At 41.1% G+C, this 21,576-nt stretch overlaps 2 protein-coding genes across 5 annotated transcripts in view; one reads left to right on the top strand and one right to left on the bottom strand.

Moving 5' to 3' along the window:
• Positions 1 to 7,374, top strand: part of LOC110516483 (ankyrin repeat and IBR domain-containing protein 1) — a 74,513-nt gene extending 67,139 nt beyond the window's left edge. For 2 of the 3 annotated variants that reach the window (XM_090215909.1, XM_090215914.1), the window contains one exon: positions 1,060 to 7,374. In XM_090215909.1, the coding sequence (XP_090072035.1) occupies positions 1,060 to 1,947 (888 nt within the window). In that variant the 3' untranslated portion in view covers positions 1,948 to 7,374. The remainder of the gene's footprint in view (positions 1 to 1,059) is intronic. The other variant, XR_016490611.1, reaches the window with a different exon arrangement.
• Positions 7,375 to 9,689: 2,315 nt separating this feature from the next.
• On the bottom strand, positions 9,690 to 18,407 carry LOC149984746 (protein lifeguard 1-like). 2 transcript variants are annotated; one of them, XM_090215900.1, is made up of 10 exons: positions 18,295 to 18,407; positions 17,496 to 17,859; positions 15,975 to 16,053; positions 14,887 to 14,940; positions 13,906 to 13,996; positions 13,784 to 13,821; positions 13,140 to 13,227; positions 11,651 to 11,740; positions 11,268 to 11,315; positions 9,690 to 10,581 (listed from the first exon to the last, which is right to left on the bottom strand). In XM_090215900.1, exons 2-10 carry the CDS (start codon positions 17,848 to 17,850, stop codon positions 10,432 to 10,434), a joined length of 993 nt encoding a protein of 330 aa, XP_090072026.1. In that variant the 5' UTR covers positions 17,851 to 17,859; positions 18,295 to 18,407; the 3' UTR covers positions 9,690 to 10,431. The 2 variants fall into 2 exon arrangements, with proteins under 2 accessions (XP_090072026.1, XP_090072031.1); XM_090215905.1 differs by having other exon boundaries at positions 17,496 to 17,887; positions 18,295 to 18,363.
• Between the last annotated feature and the right edge of the window lie 3,169 nt (positions 18,408 to 21,576).

The raw sequence follows: 21,576 nt of genomic DNA, 5'->3' as shown, positions 1-21,576 counted from the left end.
AGACATAAAAACATCACCTTACTAGACATAAAAACTTCACCTTACTAGACATAAAAACATCACCTTACTAGACATAAAAACTTCACCTTACTAGACATAAAAACATCACCTTACTAGACATAAAAACATCACCTTACTAGACATAAAAACATCACCTCACTAGACAAAACACATCACCTTACTAGACATAAAAACATCACCTTACTAGGCATAAAAACATCACCTTACTAGGCATAAAAACATCACCTTACTAGGCATAAAAACATCACCTTACTAGACATAAAAACATCACCTTACTAGACATAAAAACTTCACCTTACTAGACATAAAAACATCACCTTACTAGGCATAAAAACATCACCTTACTAGACATAAAAACATCACCTTACTAGACATAAAAACATCACCTTACTAGGCATAAAAACATCACCTTACTAGGCATAAACACATCACCTTACTAGACATAAAAACATCACCTTACTAGACATAAAAACATCACCTTACTAGACATAAAAACATCACCTTACTAGACATAAAAACATCACCTTACTAGACATAAAAACATCACCTTACTAGGCATAAAAACATCACCTTACTAGACATAAAAACATCACCTTACTAGACATAAAAACATCACCTTACTAGACATAAAAACATCACCTTACTAGACATAAAAACATCACCTTACTAGACATAAAAACATCACCTTACTAGACATAAACACATCACCCCACTAGACATAAAAACATCACCTCACTAGACATAAAAACATCACCTTACTAGACATAAAAACATCACCTTACTAGACATAAAAACATCACCTTACTAGACATAAAAACTTCACCTTACTAGACATAAAAACATCACCTTACTAGGCATAAAAACATCACCTTACTAGGCATAAAAACATCACCTTACTAGACATAAACACATCACCCCACTAGACATAAAAACATCACCAATAGTCTTAAACAGACTAAATCTGTTGTATTCTACAGGGCCTTCCCACCCTTTCCACATGACCTACTTCCCCCCATCGTTCTGTTTATGTGTTAACAGGGCTCATTGGACGAGGACGATCCCAACATCCTATTGGCTATCCAGCTGTCACTCCAAGAGTCTGGGTTGGCGACGGCCGGGGACACTCCAGAGTTGTTGTCCAATGAGGCGTCCCTGGGGGCCATCGGCACCTCCCTCCCGTCCAGACTGGACGCGGAGTCCCAGAGGGTGGAGGTGGGGCCCCGGGGGGCCATCAGCAGCCAACGCCTCTATGAAGGGGTTTCAGGGGTCTATGCATTACACCACCACCACCCATCCCAGCAGCACTACAGCAACCACAATCTCAACCCGTTCAGGGAGCCTTCTTCAGGCCAGGCTCTGTTCTCGTCCTCCAATGGTACTGCGGACTCCACTACCACCGCATCAACAGGGCTCCAGGACCCCTCACACCCAAACACCAACCTGCTGGGTAACATCATGGCCTGGTTCCATGACATGAACCCTCAGAGCATCACCCTCATCCCCTCCACCACCACCACCTCCTCAGTCACAGACCTAGACTTCAACACGGCAGCACAGACCACGGCCAACACAGCCTCCGAGGTGGAGGAGGAGGAGGTCCAAGCTGACCTCCACCAGCCCCGTGCCAAGCCCCAGAAAGGTGAGGGCGAGCTGGGGGAAGATGTGGACTGTTTCCCCTTCCTCTCTCAGGGCCTGGAGGAGAAGGAGGCTGAGAGGGAGAGACCCACCCATCTAGACCTGACGGTGGGGTCAGAGGTCATGGCCCCGTCCTACATGATGACTACCGGGACAGGGGACCGGGCCGGGGAGAGGCTCGCTGGGGGTAACGTTGTTCACGTTGACACGCCCATGTGTGACTCTGTGACCTCTGACCTTCTGCCTAGCACCAGCTCTTCAGAATGGGAGGAGCAGATACACCTTGTCTGATTGGTGGAAAAAAAATATTAAGTGGGGATGGAGGAGATACACCTGGTCTGATTTATGATTGGAGGAAAATTCCGAGTTGGTGGAGCAAATCCACCTGTTTATGACTCTGATTGGAGGAAACATATGAGATGGGAGGAGCAAAATCTCCTGGTCTGATAGAAGACAGAAGCCTTCAGAGGGGTCAAACCACTGACATGCAGAGAGAGAGCGAGAGAGGACCAATCCTGACTGAGAGGGGACATTACCAAGTAGCCAGTGATGGTGTTGGGGGGAATTTAATCCTGACTTGATTGTAGTGTTAGGAGGAGATATATTATGATCTCTTTCTAGTGTTTACAAGTACACATCAAACACTTGATAGCTGGTCTATACTGGCATGAGATGCCCCCCCCCCCTCGGGTGAACGACGGACGGAGGACTGGATGGACTCCTCAGAAGCGAGATGGAAGGTGTTTGACTGGGTGTTGTTGGTATTATATTACCCACAATGGATATTTGCTGAAAAAAATAATGACGATCAAGTTGCTTCTCTCAGATGATCTGTTTTAGATTACAACATGAGGTGATTATACTGCATTATTATAGTGAATACATTTTGCAGGAGTTTTTGATCTAGAATTTTTTTGTTTGTTGATATTGATGATCATATTCTTAAATGTTTTCTGCTGAAATATACTGTATTGTGTTTGGACTTGGTTCTGAGGGAGGCTGTAGTAGGCTGTACAGGAGAGTTCTGAGGGAGGCTGTACAGGAGAGTTCTGAGGGAGGCTGTACAGGAGAGTTCTGAGGGAGGCTGTAGTAGGCTGTACAGGAGAGTTCTGAGGGAGGCTGTAGTAGGCTGTACAGGAGAGTTCTGAGGGAGGCTGTACAGGAGAGTTCTGAGGGAGGCTGTAGTAGGCTGTACAGGAGAGTTCTGAGGGAGGCTGTAGTAGGCTGTACAGGAGAGTTCTGAGGGAGGCTGTAGTAGGCTGTACTGGAGAGTTCTGGGGGAGGCTGTAATCAGCTGTACAGGAGAGTTCTGAGGGAGGCTGTAGTAGGCTGTACAGGAGAGTTCTGAGGGAGGCTGTACAGGAGAGTTATGAGGGAGGCTGTAATCAGCTGTACAGGAGAGTTCTGAGGGAGGCTGTAATCAGCTGTACAGGAGAGTTCTGAGGGAGGCTGTAATCAGCTGTACAGGAGAGTTCTGAGGGAGGTTATAATCAGCTGTACAGGAGAGTTCTGGGGGAGGCTGTAATCAGCTGTACAGGAGAGTTCTGAGGGAGGTTATAATCAGCTGTACAGGAGAGTTCTGGGGGAGGTTGTAATCAGCTGTACAGGAGAGTTCTGAGGGAGGTTATAATCAGCTGTACAGGAGAGTTCTGAGGGAGGTTATAATCAGCTGTACAGGAGAGTTCTGGGGGAGGTTGTAATCAGCTGTACAGGAGAGTTCTGAGGGAGGTTATAATCAGCTGTACAGGAGAGTTCTGAGGGAGGTTATAATCAGCTGTACAGGAGAGTTCTGAGGGAGGCTGTAATCAGCTGTACAGGAGAGTTCTGAGGGAGGTTATAATCAGCTGTACAGGAGAGTTCTGAGGGAGGTTATAATCAGCTGTACAGGAGAGTTCTGGGGGAGGCTGTAATCAGCTGTACAGGAGAACAAATGCTGTGCTGCCTGCTTCTAGTAGTGTTGTTATCCCAATATAACAGTGTACAGTCTGACTCAGCAGAAAAACCTAGCTCTCAGTCCCGTCCAGATCTGCCTAATGTTTCTGTAAATTGTTAGGTGTCAAACACTGGCTAACAAAAGCACAGTTTGTAATCACTAAGTGGACTCCAAAAACGAATTGTGCCTGCTTAGATCTATTCCATGTTGTTGTACTGAACCCATTAGAAGACAGTCTGACTGACAGCCTGATGTATGTCAAGTATTCATGAAGATGGACGAGGCTAGAAGACTGTCTTCGTGAAGATGGACGAGGCTAGAACCCATTAGAAGACAGTCTGACTGACAGCCTGATGTATGTCAAGTATTCATGAAAATGGACGAGGCTAGAACCCATTAGAAGACAGTCTGACTGACAGCCTGATGTATGTCAAGTATTCATGAAAATGGACGAGGCTAGAACCCATTAGAAGACAGTCTGACTGACAGCCTGATGTATGTCAAGTATTCATGAAAATGGACGAGGCTAGAACCCATTAGAAGACAGTCTTCATGAAGATGGACGAGGCTAGAACCCATTAGAAGACTGTCTTCGTGAAGATGGACGAGGCTAGAACCCATTAGAAGACTGTCTTTGTGAAGATGGACGAGGCTAGAACCCATTAGAAGACTGTCTTCGTGAAGATGGACGAGGCTAGAACCCATTAGAAGACTGTCTTCATGAAGATGGACGAGGCTAGAACCCATTAGAAGACTGTCTTCGTGAAGATGGACGAGGCTAGAACCCATTAGAAGACTGTCTTCATGAAGATGGACGAGGCCAGAACCCATTATAAGACAGTCTTCATGAAGATGGACGAGGCTAGAACCCATTAGAAGACTGTCTTCGTGAAGATGGACGAGGCCAGTAGCCCTGATGGGACAATAGAGAGGAACAATCTCCTGCTGTTCACTCCAATCGGAAGACAACAGTAGTTAAGAGGAGAATTGTAATCAGATACGTTGTTCATGTTTTTTACCTAATAATGATGTCACTGGTTCATTCTGAACTATTATAGGGCTGCTTTCTCAGACGACCCCTTGGTCCTGGACTGAACATCACTTTCAATGGAGAATGTCCATTCACCACTGCTCTCTTAGCCCAGAACTAGGTGTAGGCCGAATGAGGAAACCGGCCCGTTTTATAAAGATATATAAATAAACCTGTTACGAAAGTTTTAAGCCTTGTTGGGACTCAGCAACTACAGTAGAGGGGTTCAATGGGTCGTAAAAAAATGGTTCTCTACGCAATTCATTACAGTGCCTTTATGTCAATCTTTTTAAATGTATTGCCACATTTTACAGAGGTCTTACAGTAAGTAATAGTGTGTAGCTACACTATATATACAAAAGTATGTGGACATCCCTTCAAATTAGTGGATTCGGCTATTTCAGCCACACCTGTTGTCGACAGGTGTATAAAATTGAGCACGCCGCCATGCAATCTCCATAGACAAAACACTGGTAGTAGAATCGCCTTAGTGAAGAGCTCATTGACGTTCAACGTGGCACCGTCCTAGGATGCCACCTTTCCAACAAGTCAGTTTGTCAAATTTCTGCCCTGCTAGAGCAACTGTAAGTTCTGTTATTGTGAAGTGAAAATGTCTAGGAGCAACAACGGCTCAGACGCTAAGTGGTAGGCCACATAAGCTCACAGAACGGGACCACCCGAGTGCTGAAGCGCTTGGCACGTAACAATCGTCTGACCTCGGTTGCAACACTCACTTACCGAGTTTCAAACTGCCTCTGGTAAGCAACGTCCGCACAAGAACTGTTCGTTGGGAGCTTCATGAAATGGGTTTCCGTGGCCTAGCAGCCGCACACAAGCCTAAGATCACCATCCGCAATGCCAAGCGTCGGCTGGAGTGGTGTAAAGCTCACCACCATTGGATTCTGGAGCAGTGGAAACGTGTTCTCTGGGGTGATGAATCACGCTTCACCATTTGGCAGTCCAACGGACTAATCTCGGTTTGGCGGATGCCAGGAGAACGCTTCCTGCCTGAATGCATAGTGCCAACTGTAAAAGTTTGGTGGATGAGGAATAATGGTCTGGGGCTGTTTTTCATGGTTCAGGCCCCTTAGTTCCAGTGAAGGGAAATCTTAATGCTACAGCATACAATGACATTCTAGATGATTCTCTGCTTCCAACTTTGAGACAAATGTTTCGGGAAGGCCCTTTCCTATTTCAGCATGACAATGCCCCCGTTCACAAAGCGAGGTCCATACGGAAATGGTTTGTCGAGATCAGTGTAGAAGAACTTGACTGGCCTGCACAGAGCCCTGACCTCAACCCTATCGAACACCTTTGGGATGAATTGGAACGCAGACTGCGAGCCAGGAGGCCTAATCGCCCAACATCAATGCGCCGACCTCACTAATACTCTTGTGACTGAATGGAAGAAAGTCCCCTCAGTAATGTTCCAACATCTAGTGGAAAGCCTTCCCAGAAGAGAGGAGGCTGTTATAGCAGCAAAGGGGTGGACCAACTCCATATTTAATACCCATGTTTTTTGGAATGAGATGTTGGACGTGCAGGTGTCCACATACTTTTGGTCATGTAATGTACAAACTACAAACACACGTTATAGAAATTCCACTCACAACACTAACACGTGTCCAAACCTGATACTTTTTTTAAAAGACGTTTTTATAATTGTAGCCTCTCTTTAGTGTGGTATCAAGTTTTTTCCCAGAGTGTTGTATTTATATCATGTTTTATAAATGACACCTCTGATTTTGACCTGATGATATTAAACACTGTTTTACTGGTTTGTTAGTTATTTTGTTGCAGATGGGCTTTGGTGGGTTGTTCTTGGATGGACAGACATACCTGTGGGTTCGATAACTGATCTACAAGTTGATGACGAGTGTTTGACTTTTGGGGTGAAAGGTATTTATAAAATGTATCCTGGAGCAGAAAACACAATGCAGGACAGCGGGGGAAAAAAAACTGACGTCTTTATTTAAATTGGACGTTTCTTATTACGATTTGAAAATGGATATCGAGATATACTGAATAACTAATTTTGAAAGAAAAGAACAAGGTGTATTGATTTGTTGCCTATATAAAGTATTAATGAATTAGAAATTATATTGATATTTCAACGTTTCACATTTTGGAATTGATCTTTAGCCAAACCTAGTGTGATTTGTATCTGAAGTAATTGATCTTTAGCCAAACCTAGTGTGATTTGTATCTGAAGTAATTGATCTTTAGCCAAACCTAGTGTGATTTGTATCTGAAGTAATTGATCTTTAGCCAAACCTAGTGTGATTTGTATCTGAAGTAATTGATCTTTAGCCAAACCTAGTGTGATTTGTATCTGAAGTAATTGATCTTTAGCCAAACCTAGTGTGATTTGTATCTGAAGTAATTGTACAGTGACTATTGAAACAACCGCTGAAGAAACTTATTGCATTGAAACGTGTCTTGCAAACGTGAAGCTGTGAGTGCCGTACACGAAGCTGGTGAACTTGTGGGACTTCAGTCTTGATGTAACAGTTTCAACTGTGCATGAAATGAGTAAAACATAAAATTACATTTGGATTTTCTTGGTATTTTACTTTAAAAAAAATATATACAATTTTAAAAAATGGCAAATGTTGTTGAAAGCCGTTACATTTTTATTATAAAGCAACTAATCCTTGAAATACTATTTGCACTTTCATAGTCTATACCTTATACATTCCCTCTTGAAATGAAAAACATACTGTTTTGATGTGTGGCCAATAAACATTGAATTTTACTACTGGGTGGAACGTTTTTTTTTCAATACAAAAACATAAAAATCTATATCTGATCATTGGATCATTGGAGAACCTCCCTAGTCTTTGTGGTTGAATCTGTGTTTAAAATTCACTGCTTGACTGAGGGACCTTTACAGATAATTGTATGTGTGGGTTACAGGTAGTAATTCAAAAATCCTGTTACACACTATTATTGCACACAGTCCATGCAACTTAAGTGACTTGTTAAGCTTATTTTCACTACTGAACTTAGGCTTGCCATAACAAGGGGGTTGAGATCCTTGATAAAAACCTGCACCAGAGCACTCAGGACCTCAGACTGGGGCGAAGGTTCACCTTCCATCAGGACTACGACCCTAAGCACACAGCCAAGAGAACGCAGGAGTGGCTTCGGGACAAGTCTCTGAATGTCCTTGAGTGGCCCAGCCAGAGCCCGGACTTGAACCCGATCGAACATCTCTGGAGAGAACTGAAAATAGCTGAACAGCGAAGCTCCCCATCCAACCTGACAGAGCTTGAGAGGATCTGCAGAGAATGCATGGCTGACAGACAAGTTCCTTTAACCAATGTTGGTCTTTAATGCAGGGCTGACAGACAAGTTCCTTTAACCAATGTTGGTCTTTAATGCATGGCTGACAGACAAGTTCATTTAACCAATGTTGGTCTTTAATGCAGGGCTGACAGACAAGTTCCTTTAACCAATGTTGGTCTTTAATGCATGGCTGACAGACAAGTTCCTTTAACCAATGTTGGTCTTTAATTCAGGGCTGACAGACAAGTTCCTTTAACCAATGTTGGTCTTTAATGCATGGCTGACAGACAAGTTCCTTTAACCAATGTTGGTCTTTAATGCATGGCTGACAGACAAGTTCCTTTAACCAATGTTGGTCTTTAATGCAGGGCTGACAGACAAGTTCCTTTAACCAATGTTGGTCTTTAATGCAGGGCTGACAGACAAGTTCCTTTAACCAATGTTGGTCTTTAATGCAGGGCTGACAGACAAGTTCCTTTAACCAATGTTGGTCTTTAATGCAGGGCTGACAGACAAGTTCCTTTAACTAATGTTGGTCTTTAATGCAGGGCTGACAGACAAGTTCCTTTAACCAATGTTGGTCTTTAATGCAGGGCTGACAGACAAGTTCCTTTAACCAATGTTGGTCTTTAATGCATGGCTGACAGACAAGTTCCTTTAACCAATGTTGGTCTTTAATGCAGGGCTGACAGACAAGTTCCTTTAACCAATGTTGGTCTTTAATGCAGGGCTGACAGACAAGTTCCTTTAACCAATGTTGGTCTTTAATGCATGGCTGACAGACAAGTTCCTTTAACCAATGTTGGTCTTTAATGCAGGGCTGACAGACAAGTTCCTTTAACCAATGTTGGTCTTTAATGCAGGGCTGACAGACAAGTTCCTTTAACCAATGTTGTTCTTTAATGCATGGCTGACAGACAAGTTCCTTTAACCAATGTTGGTCTTTAATGCAGGGCTGACAGACAAGTTCCTTTAACCAATGTTGGTCTTTAATGCAGGGCTGACAGACAAGTTTCTTGCCTTTTCCCCCTTCCACTTGCCTCTTCCATTTTTTTTGTGATAATGCTGCAATTAGTTGGTTGTAATTTTGAGTAGAGCAGACATTTCCAATGCGTGTGTGACATAACTCCAGCATTCCTATTAATGATGTAATTTACAAAGATTATACTGTTTTTTAAAATGTATTTCCAAAGATATACGAATTGACTAAAAAAATATATATTTGAATTTAACTATAATATTTGTTCTATCTTTTCTGGAGGATTAAACTGAAATTACAACCAACTTCATGAGGCTCTGGAGGGATCCAAATTGTGGATTAAAAAGAAAACATGAATCGTTCAATGACACCTTTGTTTCTAAGCCCTGGATTTCTAGCCCCTTGATCTTATTGTTGGATCTGATTTTAATTGCTAACATTTTGATGGCCATAATAAATATATATGCCGATAGTGGACAACCTTGTTTTTCTCCTCTTGACAGTTGAATACTTTCTGAGAAGTAGCCAATATTTACTATTTTACACCTGGGGTGACTGACTATACATAACTTTAACCTATTGTATAAGAGATTCTCCTAAATTGAAATATTCCAGGCATTTATATATAAACTCCAGTCGTACTTTATCAAAAGGCTTTTCAAAATCGGCTATGAATACCAGGCCTGGTTTCCCAGATTTTTCATAATGTTTTATTGTTTCCAGCACTTGTCTTATATTATCTCCAATGTATCGTCCATGTAAAAACCCCTGTCTGATCAGGATGAATAATATCAGACAATACCTTTTTAAATGTTCCTTTCTATTTTATATTTAATCAGTAAATATTTAAAAAATAAAAACACAGTTCCACTTTGACATTATTGGGTATTGTGTGTAGGCCAGTGACATTAAATGACAATTTATCAATTTTAAATTCAGACTAACACAACAAAATGTGGAAAAATTCAAGGGGTGTGAATACTTTCTGAAGGTATTAAGTTGCATAACATGGAATGTCAATGGGGTAAATGTATACATCAAAGAATACGGAACATGGAAGTGCTTTCTGATGCCGATCCACTGTTGGGGCGAGGAACACAAGCATTTCTATTGGAGCTAGGAACACAAGCATTTCTGTTGGGGCTAGGAACACAAGCATTTCTATTGGAGCTAGGAACACAAGCATTTCTGTTGGGGCGAGGAACACAAGCATTTCTATTGGGGCTCGGAACACAAGCATTTATATTGGAGCTAGGAACACAAGCATTTCTGTTGGGGCTAGGAACACAAGCATTTCTGTTGGGGCTAGGAACACAAGCATTTCTGTTGGGGCTAGGAACACAAGCATTTCTGTTGGGGCTAGGAACACAAGCATTTCGCTACACCCTCAATAACATCTGCTAAATACGTGTATGTGACCAATACATTTCATTTGATTTCATTTTTAAAAAGGCATTATCCTAATTTCCTACTCCACGCTCGTCCCTCAACTACATCAGGGCAGGTGGCTTGTTGCGCTATCTGACGTGACAACAGCGTATTAAGTTAACGGCTGAGTCCAATGAGTGCCAGTAGCATGGTGAACAGAGAGATGATGTCCAGGTACAGGTTGAGAGCAGCAAAGATGTACTCCTCTGGTGAAATGCTGTATTTGTGGTTCCCGCCCAGTATGAGCTGAGTGTCCATTACCAGGTACTGGAGAGAGAGATATATATATATATACACACACATATACACCATAATTTGCAAATAAATTCATAAAAAATCCTACAATGTGATTTTTCTCATTTTGTCTGTCATAGTTGAAGTGTATCTATGCTAAAAAATTACAGGCCTCTCTCATCTTTTTAAGTGGGAGAACTTGCACAATTGGTGGCTGACAATACTTTTTTGCCCCGCTGTATATATATATACACACACATATACACGAATCAGTTGTTATATTACGACCCCAAAAAATACATATTACTGTGTAGGTTGTTTCTGACTGCTTACAGAATGAGTCATACACAGCCTTTTTTCATTTTAAAAACCCCCACATGGGCGACCATTCCTAAGCTTCTTAAAGATTGTGTATGAAGGACTACATACATTTTTATTGAGATGTCAGTGAACGTGCATTGCTTGGTGGTATGAAGGTGCCTGAAAGGACTAGCTTTCTTAACAACTCTAGCCAATGAAAGGACTAGCTTTCTTAACAACTCTAGCCAATGAAAGGACTAGCTTTCTTAACAACCCTAGCCAATGAAAGGACTAGCTTTCTTAACAACCCTAGCCAATGAAAGGACTAGCTTTCTTAACAACCCTAGCCAATGAAAGGACTAGCATTCTTAACAACCCTAGCCAATGAAAGGACTAGCTAGAGGAAGAATGTTACTTACCAAAGAAAATAGCAAGGTTCCCAGGCAAGCGTACACAATGTACACATACTATGGATTAAAAACACAAGACTAAGTTAGTTCCTGAACAAGTGTATTTCTAAAACTGAAACATGGTTAATGTTCTTTAATCTCCATTACAAGTACACAATATAAAATACTGTTGTTTTAAAAAGGGGCAATCTGCGATGGGTACATCCATTTTCGGGCCAGTCAATGCATCCATAGCCTATGAATTTGAGAGTAGTTACATTTGTCCAGACACATTCTTCAGCTGTTTACCAAAATAGTGGCGTGGAAGGCATTGTTACTGTTTAAATAGCATATTGCCCCTTTTTAAATATTTTGTACATACTGGTATACCTGTGAAATGACTGTTGACTTACCTGGGATCGCATGATTCCACACAACAATGCAAAGGATATGAGAGTCCAACAGAACACCCACAAGCCCCCACTGGCTAAGGTGAAGTCCCACTATAACAGAAATGAGGAAAGATGGTACACTGCTAGTAAGCTACATTTAGCAGACACTCTTAATCAGAGCCACTTAGTCAGTGCATTTAACTAAGATGCACTAAAAATGATCTGTCTTTTATCCAAATCTCATCATATAACTCACTCTGTCCGCTTCATCAGCAAAACTGTCGAAATCACGAACTGTCTAAATCACAAACTGTCGAAATCACAAACTGTCGAAATCACAAACTGTCGAAATCACAAACTGTCGAAATCACGAACTGTCTAAATCACGAACTGTCGAAATCACGAACTGTCTAAATCACGAACTGTCGTAATCACGAACTGTCTAAATCACGAACTGTCTAAATCACGAACTGTCTAAATCACGAACTGTCGTAATCATGCTCAAAACCAGCTTGGGATAGTTTGCTGGATCACTACAACAGTTTGTGACAAAATCATGGTAGAGTTGAAAATGCAGGAAACCATTTAACTTAGATCGTTTTGTCTGGTACATGGAAACCCATTTAACTTAGATCGTTTTGTCTGGTACATGGAAACCCATTTAACTTAGATCGTTTTGTCTGGTACATGGAAACCATTTAACTTAGATCGTTTTGTCTGGTACATGGAAACCCATTTAACTTAGATCGTTTTGTCTGGTACATGGAAACCCATTTAACTTAGATCGTTTTGTCTGGTACATGGAAACCCATTTAACTTAGATCGTTTTGTCTGGTACATGGAAACCATTTAACTTAGATCGTTTTGTCCGGTACATGGAAACTTAACCGCAAAACTTTTTTTAACGTGCCATACCTCATCACACTCAGCCTGCAATTGCATTTCCTTGAATCCTCGTGTCCTCTCTCCTCGCCTCCTTCTCAAAACCCATTGGATGAAAAGGTCAGAGCTCCCTCCCTTCTGACCTTTTCAGGAACCTCAGGACCTTGTCATCCAATAGGTGTTGAGAAAGGAGGAACCTCAGGACCTTGTCATCTTATAGGTTTTGAGAAGGAGGCGAGTAGAGAAGATGTGACGAATCAAAGAAATGCTATTGAGATTCTCCCCATTTTGAAGTAGTAATTTTGAATTCCATGCAGGTCATCAGGAGGGGTCAGCCAATGATTTAAACTCCTCAGTAAACATTCCATAACTGCAGGTGGCAGTAAATCACCAACCTGGCTTTTACCTGTTCAGCCTGTACACACTGCAGCACAGTAGATGGTGGTATGCAGTGTGTTATTGTTCCTTCATAGATTACCAGTACACTCACAAGTTGAAGGAGAGCAAATGGACTACTTTAAAAATGGAAGACAGCCACTAAGGGCGCTGCCCGTGCTTTCACAGAACACGGTCATTTACAAGGATTTCAGGTGTGCCGTCTTTCTACATCTATGGAGAGAGGACGTACTCTGGACTGCATGGCGAAGACACTCAGAGCCAGGGAGACCAGTGCTGTGGCGCCCACAGCCCACATAACAGCTTCCGCCTCATAGAACCTGCAACACAAACCAAACTCACGTCTATCACTGAAATAGGGTTGCAACGGTTCTGTAACGTTTCCACCAAATTCCCAGAAGTCCTGGTTGGACGATGCCCCCGGAATTGGGAGGGAATAAGAATGAAAGCAGGAATTCTCCAACCATGATTTCTGGAAAACTTGACATTTTTTTAGGAAAGTTACCGGAGTTTTTCAACACTACACTGAAATATTACTAGATCTATTAGTCTGGCATCCCTACAAACCTCAATGGAGGATTGGTTTAGACATAAGATTATACTGCCAACCTCCATGGAGGATTGGTTTAGACATAAGTTCATGCTGCCAACCTCCATGGAGGATTGGTTTAGACATAAGCTCACACTGCCAACCTCCATGGAGGATTGGTTTAGACATAAGCTCATACTGCCAACCTCCATGGAGGATCGGTTTAGACATAAGCTCATACTGCCAACCCGCCGTGTGCATGACTAACATGCTGGATGGTAAAGGATTTAGTCTATCCATCAGAGAGCAAGTACATCAGGGTCCCTCCAGAGGCATACAGTACTCACACAGTCACAGAGCCCAGCAGTAGACCTTCTGCAGTGGTCTACACAGAAAAATAACACAAAGGTCAGACCATACAACCAACGTGTGAAACGTTTATTGATGCCTTCTTGGAATCGATACTTACAAACAGTCCCAAGGCTAGGAAATTGAGCGGGACCTTCCGACGTATATTGGCACAACAGGACAAGGAAATGATGATGACAATCACCACTGCTCTGTTCAGGAAACAACGGTACAATATATTAATACAATATGGTACAATCACAGCGCTCAATATAAAGGTCTTCGTGTGTGGGGTTCATCTGTCCGTTGTTTAGATGTCAGGGCCTGTGTTCATAAAGTGACTCAGAGTAGGAGTGCTGATTTGGCATCAGGTCCAATGTCCATGTCACGGCATTTAATATGATTTGTGAGAGACAATTTACCTATTTATCTGATTTATTTTATATGAATTGTTAACCATTAATATTTAACTAATAGTAAGACATGTCTGTCCTGCTAGTGTCTCAGTTTTTATGGTCTCCACTCTAGCTTCCTGCAGCTAATCTGGGCGTATGGTCACTAGAGATGGTTTGAGCTGACAAAATTAGTTTAAAAAACTGCATTACCTAGACAAGAATGTGTTTTACTAGAGATAGCTTAGGAGCAGAACAATCCCTCACTGTCTCAAAATCATCCTTCCATCTGGGAAACTAAGCCAGGGTGGGGTTAAGATAACCACCCTGTGCAGATAACGACTGGATGAACCCAGAGTGGTTTATGATGCTCCTTGGTCTGCATGGGAGGGGTTGAACCAACCATGACTAAGCATTCTTAGTGTCAGTCGTATTAAAGAACTCTGCATTTGTGTAAAAGTTAGGTTACTCGGTTCAACACTCAAGGGTGTTTGGTAGACCAGCCTCATTATTGCAATAATTAATCGATATTGAATTAATCGAAATGACAAAGTTCTCTCATTCGATTAGAATATTCCACGACATGATCTAAAAGACCCAATCAGATCCTAGATCAGCACTCCTGCTGTGGGAAGGTTTCTGAATACTGGCCCAGGAGTAAAAGCAGAGAGATTCTGTAGGATTCAGTGGCCGTCGTGACATTTACTTACATCATGCAGGAAGAAAACCAGTAGGTCTTCATAGACCAGAGCCTCAGAGCCTCCCTACGATTACAGAAGACAACTCATCTCTTTGTTTTATACACTTCTTGTAGGTACATTATAAAACTGTGGTATTGTGCAGTTCAAAAATATAACATTGGAATCTAACGGGGGAAGCTGCTTTCAACACTTCAACGTGTTGGGACAACTGCAAGTGTTGAAATCTTAAAGTGTTGAAGTCTTAAAGTGTTGAAGTGTTTAGGTGTTGAAGTGTTAATGTCGGGTAACACTTAAAAGTGTTGAAGTCTTAAAGTGTTGAAGTGTTTAGGTGTTGAAGTGTTTAGGTGTTGAAGTGTTTAGGTGTTGAAGTTTTAATGTCGGGTAACACTTAAAGTGTTGAAGTCTTAAAGTGTTGAAATCTTAAAGTGTTGAAGTCTTAAAGTGTTGAAGTCTTAAAGTGTTGAAATCTTAAAGTGTTGAAGTCTTAAAGTGTTGAAGTCTTAAAGTGTTGAAGTCTTAAAGTGTTGAAGTGTTTAGGTGTTAAAGTGTTGAAGTGTTTAGGTGTTAAAGTGTTGAAGTGTTTAGGTGTTAAAGTGTTGAAGTGATTAGGTGTTAAAGTGTTGAAGTGTTTAGGTGTTGAAGTTTTAATGTCGGGGAAAACTTAAAAGTGTTGAAGTGTTAAAATGTTGAAGTCTTAAAGTGTTGAAGTTTTAAAGTGTTGAAGTCTTAAAAGTGTTGAAGTTTTATAGTTGGGTAACACTCAAAGTGTTGAAGTTTTAAAGTGTTGAAGTCTTAAAGTGTTGAAGTTTTAAAGTGTTGAAGTCTTAAAGTGTTGAAGTCTTAAAAGTGTTGAAGTTTTATAGTTGGGTAACACTCAAAGTGTTGAAATCTTAAAGTGTTGAAGTCTTAAAGTGTTGAAGTTTTAAAGTGTTGAAGTCTCAAAGTGTTGAAGTCTTAAACTGTTGACGTTTTAAAGTGTTGAAGTTTTAAAGTGTTGCAATTTTAAAGTGTTGAAGTCTTAAAGTGTTGAAGTTTTAAAGTGTTGAAGTCTTAAAGTGTTGAAGTTTTATAGTTGGGTAACACTCAAAGTGCCTCACCAATACAGAAAGGCACAGATGATCCCAAAGGTGACTAGAAGCTGAATCATCAGAGTCAGGTACACCTTCTTTATAAAGCCTGTGGAAACATCACTTAACAGTCACCAGATGTCAGGTATACCTTAACCAGGTGTTTACAGTGGGCCCACTGAGTCAGGTATACCTTAACCAGGTGTTTACAGTGGCCCACTGAGTCAGGTATACCTTAACCAGGTGTTTACAGTGGGCCCACTGAGTCAGGTATACCTTAACCAGGTGTTTGCAGTGGGCCCACTGAGTCAGGTATACCTTAACCAGGTGTTTACAGTGGGCACACTGAGTCAGGTATACCTTAACCAGGTGTTTACAGTGGGCCCACTGAGTCAGGTTTACCTTAACCAGGTGTTTACAGTGGGCCCACTGAGTCAGGAATACCTTAACCAGGTGTTTACAGTGGGCCCACTGAGTCAGGTATACATTAAGCAGGTGTTTACAGTGGGCCCACTGAGTCAGGTTTACATTAAGCAGGTGTTTACAGTGGGCCCACTGAGTCAGGTATACCTTAACCAGGTGTTTACAGTGGGCCCACTGAGTCAGGTATACATTAAGCAGGTGTTTACAGTGGCTCACTGAGTCAGGTATACCTTAACCAGGTGTTTACAGTGGTCCCACTGAGTCAGGTATACCTTAACCAGGTGTTTACAGTGGGCCCACTGAGTCAGGTATACCTTAACCAGGTGTTTACAGTGGGCCCACTGAGTCAGGTATACCTTAACCAGGTGTTTACAGTGGGCCCACTGAGTCAGGAATACCTTAACCAGGTGTTTACAGTGGACCCTCTGAGTCAGGTATACCTTAACTAGGTGTTTACAGTGGGCCCACTGAGTCAGGTATACCTTAACCAGGTGTTTACAGTGGGCCCACTGAGTCAGGTATACATTAAGCAGGTGTTTACAGTGGGCCCACTGAGTCAGGTATACATTAAGCAGGTGTTTACAGTGGGCCCACTGAGTCAGGTATACATTAAGCAGGTGTTTACAGTGGGCCCACTGAGTCAGGTTTACATTAAGCAGGTGTTTACAGTGGGCCCACTGAGTCAGGTATACCTTAACCAGGTGTTTACAGTGGGCCCACTGAGTCAGGTATACATTAAGCAGGTGTTTACAGTGGGCCCACTGAGTCAGGTTTACCTTAACCAGGTGTTTACAGTGGGCCCACTGGTTAACTTCAGGCCAATAAGACGGTTGCTGATCTAGGATCAGGTTTATTTACCCTGTCCATACAATGGTATTAATTATGATCTTAAAGGGAAAACTGATCCTAAATCAGCACTCCTACTAGGACAGGATTGATGCGGGCTCCAGATCATCATGATACAAGGACACCACCCCCCCCCCCAAAAAAAACCTGTGCTGAGTCTCAAATGGCCCCCTATTCCCTATGTAGTGCACTACTTTTCAACAGAACCCTATGGGCGCTGGTCAAAAGTAGGCGACTACATAGCGAAATAGGGTACCATTTCAGACGTAGGCACTGACTAACCTCTTCTTATGGCTTTGTCATCAAAGCAGCCGGTGTCCTCCAGCCCGGTGGAATAGTCAGGTGGTAGTGGAGCAGCCCATTGTTGTTGTTGGTCCTCGGGATGACCCTGACCCATGTCGTTATACTGACCCGCTGGTGAGACCACCGCTATGTTGCCAGGGCCAACGTTCAGACCGTAGTGGGGAGAACTGTAGTTCTGTTGGCCATAGGTGTTCTGTTGGCCATAGGTGTTCTGTTGGCCATAGGTGTTCTGTTGGCCATAGGTGTTCTGTTGGCCATAGGTGTTCTGTTGGCCATCGTCCTGAGAGTAGGGCGGTGGGAGTTGGACTTCACTGCTTCTTTTCGATGGATCCATGTTACCCTCCTAAAAGATTTTCGTCAGGTAATAAGTCCTAATCACTCACACACAGAGAAATATACCTGTGTCATTAACCAGGCAATAAACCTTCCTCTTCCTTTCACTGTCCTGACAGACACAAGATCCTGTTGAATACTCCGTGAAATGGAGAGAAAAGCACTAGTAATTGCAACAAAAATGACAAACTATAAAGATACAAAATATGTTCATATTTCATCTAAAAAAATAAAAATATATTTGTAAATAATATAGGTCAAATCCAACTCTAAAATCCTCCCCTGTCATTGTGGAATAACCCACGACTGTCGATAGGGAATCTTTATTTAACTAAGTCAGTTAGTGACAGTACATCACACGTGTAATGTACAACAGCAGTCGGAGTAACAAATCCTTTATTAAACACATCGGTTGTCTTATAATTCTACCCTCAGATCTACTCACCTCTTCCACAGCGCTCCGGTCTGTCTCTTCCTGTAACAGTCCCTCCAGGGCCAAAGTCTACCTGTAATCAGTTGGGCTGCATCCCAAACGGACATCTATTCACCCTGATCCCTATGTGGTGCACTACTATGTAGGGAATAAGTTACCGTTTTGGGGACGGAAACCGTGGTTTTCCCACAGAGACGGGACTTTGCTTTCAGCTAAATTATACATCTTTAAGGAAAAGGTTAAGGTTAGGGGTTAGTTTAAAGGGTTAAGGTTAGGAGTTAGTTTAAAGGGTTAAGGTTAGAGTTAGTTTATAGGGTTAAGGTTAGGAGTTAGTTTAAAAGGTTAAGGTTAGGAGATAGTTTAAAGGGTTAAGGTTAGGTGTTAGTTTAAAGGGTTAAGGTTAGGAGTTAGTTAAGGTTAGGAGTTAGTTTAAAGGGTTAAGGTTAGGAGTTAGTTTAAAGGGTTAAGGTTAGGAGTTAGTTAAGGTTAGGAGTTAGTTTAAAGGGTTAAGGTTAGGAGTTAGTTTAAAGGGTTAAGGTTAGGTGTTAGTTTAAAGGGTTAAGGTTAGGAGTTAGTTAAGGTTAGGAGTTAGTTTAAAGGGTTAAGGTTAGGAGTTAGTTTAAAGGGTTAAGGTTAGGAGTTAGTTTAAAGGGTTAAGGTTAGGAGTTAGTTTAAAGGGTTAAGGTTAGGAGTTAGTTTAAAGGGTTAAGGTTAGGAGTTAGTTTAAAGGGTTAAGGTTAGGTTAGGAGTTAGTTTAAAGGGTTAAGGTTAGGAGTTAGTTTAAAGGGTTAAGGTTAGGAGTTAGTTTAAAGGGTTAAGGTTAGGAGTTAGTTTAAAAGGTTAAGGTTAGGAGTTAGTTTAAAGGGTTAAGGTTAGGTGTTAGTTTAAAAGGTTAAGGTTAGGAGTTAGTTTAAAGGGTTAAGGTTAGGAGTTAGTTTAAAGGGTTAAGGTTAGGAGTTAGTTTAAAGGGTTAAGGTTAGGAGTTAGTTTAAAGGGTTAAGGTTAGGGGTTAGTTTAAAGGGTTAAGGTTAGGAGTTAGTTTAAAGGGTTAAGGTTAGGGGTTAGTTTAAAGGGTCAAGGTTAGGGGTTAGTTTAAAGGGTTAAGGTTAGGAGTTAGTTTAAAGGGTTAAGGTTAGGAGTTAGTTAAGGTTAGGAGTTAGTTTAAAGGGTTAAGGTTAGGAGTTAGTTTAAAGGGTTAAGGTTAGGAGTTAGTTAAGGTTAGGAGTTGGTTTAAAGGGTTAAGGTTAGGAGTTAGTTTAAAGGGTTAAGGTTCGGAGTTAGTTTAAAGGGTTAAGGTTAGGAGTTAGTTTAAAGGGTTAAGGTTAGGAGTTAGTTTAAAGGGTTAAGGTTAGGAGTTAGTTTAAAGGGTTAAGGTTAGGAGTTAGTTTAAAGGGTTAAGGTTAGGAGTTAGTTTAAAGGGTTAAGGTTAGGAATTAGTTTAAAGAGTTAAGGTTAGGTTAGGAGTTAGTTTAAAGGGTTAAGGTTAGGAGTTAGTTTAAAGGGTTAAGGTTAGGAGTTAGTTTAAAGGGTTAAGGTTAGGAGTTAGTTTAAAGGGTTAAGGTTAGGAGTTAGTTTAAAAGGTTAAGGTTAGGAGTTAGTTTAAAGGGTTAAGGTTAGGAGTTAGTTTAAAAGGTTAGGTTAGGAGTTAGTTTAAAGGGTTAAGGTTAGGAGTTAGTTTAAAGGGTTAAGGTTAGGAGTTAGTTTAAAGGGTTAAGGTTAGGAGTTAGTTTAAAGGGTTAAGGTTAGGAGTTAGTTTAAAGGGTTAAGGTTAGGTTAGGAGTTAGTTTAAAGGGTTAAGGTTAGGAGTTAGTTTAAAGGGTTAAGGTTAGGAGTTAGTTTAAAGGGTTAAGGTTAGGAGTTAGTTTAAAAGGTTAAGGTTAGGGGTTAGTTTAAAGGGTTAAGGATAGGTGTTAGTTTAAAAGGTTAAGGTTAGGAGTTAGTTTAAAGGGTTAAGGTTAGGAGTTAGTTTAAAGGGTTAAGGTTAGGAGTTAGTTTAAAGGGTTAAGGTTAGGAGTTAGTTTAAAGGGTTAAGGTTAGGTGTTAGTTTAAAGGGTTAAGGTTAGGAGTTAGTTTAAAGGGTTAAGGTTAGGGGTTAGTTTAAAGGGTCAAGGTTAGGGGTTAGTTTAAAGGGTTAAGGTTAGGAGTTAGTTTAAAGGGTTAAGGTTAGGAGTTAGTTAAGGTTAGGAGTTAGTTTAAAGGGTTAAGGTTAGGAGTTAGTTTAAAGGGTTAAGGTTAGGAGTTAGTTAAGGTTAGGAGTTAGTTTAAAGGGTTAAGGTTAGGAGTTAGTTTAAAGGGTTAAGGTTCGGAGTTAGTTTAAAGGGTTAAGGTTAGGAGTTAGTTTAAAGGGTTAAGGTTAGGAGTTAGTTTAAAGGGTTAAGGTTAGGGGTTAGTTTAAAGGGTTAAGGTTAGGAGTTAGTTCATAGGGTTAAGGTTAGGAGTTAGTTTAAAGGGTTAAGGTTAGGAGTTAGTTTAAAGGGTTAAGGTTAGGAGTTAGTTTAAAGGGTTAAGGTTAGGAGTTAGTTTAAAGGGTTAAGGTTAGGAGTTAGTTTAAAGGGTTAGGGTTAGGGTTAGGGTTAAGGTTAGGTTAGGAGTTAGTTTAAAGGGTTAAGGTTAGGAGTTAGTTTAAAGGGTTAAGGTTAGGAGTTAGTTTAAAGGGTTAAGGTTAGGAGTTAGTTTAAAAGGTTAAGGTTAGGAGTTAGTTTAAAGGGTTAAGGTTAGGTGTTAGTTTAAAAGGTTAAGGTTAGGAGTTAGTTTAAAGGGTTAAGGTTAGGAGTTAGTTTAAAGGGTTAAGGTTAGGAGTTAGTTTAAAGGGTTAAGGTTAGGAGTTAGTTTAAAGGGTTAAGGTTAGGGGTTAGTTTAAAGGGTTAAGGTTAGGAGTTAGTTTAAAGGGTTAAGGTTAGGGGTTAGTTTAAAGGGTCAAGGTTAGGGGTTAGTTTAAAGGGTTAAGGTTAGGAGTTAGTTTAAAGGGTTAAGGTTAGGAGTTAGTTAAGGTTAGGAGTTAGTTTAAAGGGTTAAGGTTAGGAGTTAGTTTAAAGGGTTAAGGTTAGGAGTTAGTTAAGGTTAGGAGTTAGTTTAAAGGGTTAAGGTTAGGAGTTAGTTTAAAGGGTTAAGGTTCGGAGTTAGTTTAAAGGGTTAAGTTTAGGAGTTAGTTTAAAGGGTTAAGGTTAGGAGTTAGTTTAAAGGGTTAAGGTTAGGAGTTAGTTTAAAAGGTTAAGGTTAGGAGTTAGTTTATAGGGTTAAGGTTAGGTTAGGAGTTAGTTTAAAGGGTTAAGGTTAGGAGTTAGTTTAAAGGGT

The sequence above is a fragment of the Oncorhynchus mykiss genome, chromosome 2, assembly GCF_057628025.1.
Source record: "Oncorhynchus mykiss isolate SJ-2025 chromosome 2, ASM5762802v1, whole genome shotgun sequence".
Lineage (NCBI taxonomy): Eukaryota > Metazoa > Chordata > Actinopteri > Salmoniformes > Salmonidae > Oncorhynchus > Oncorhynchus mykiss.
This window is presented reverse-complemented; position numbering and strand designations above follow the sequence as displayed.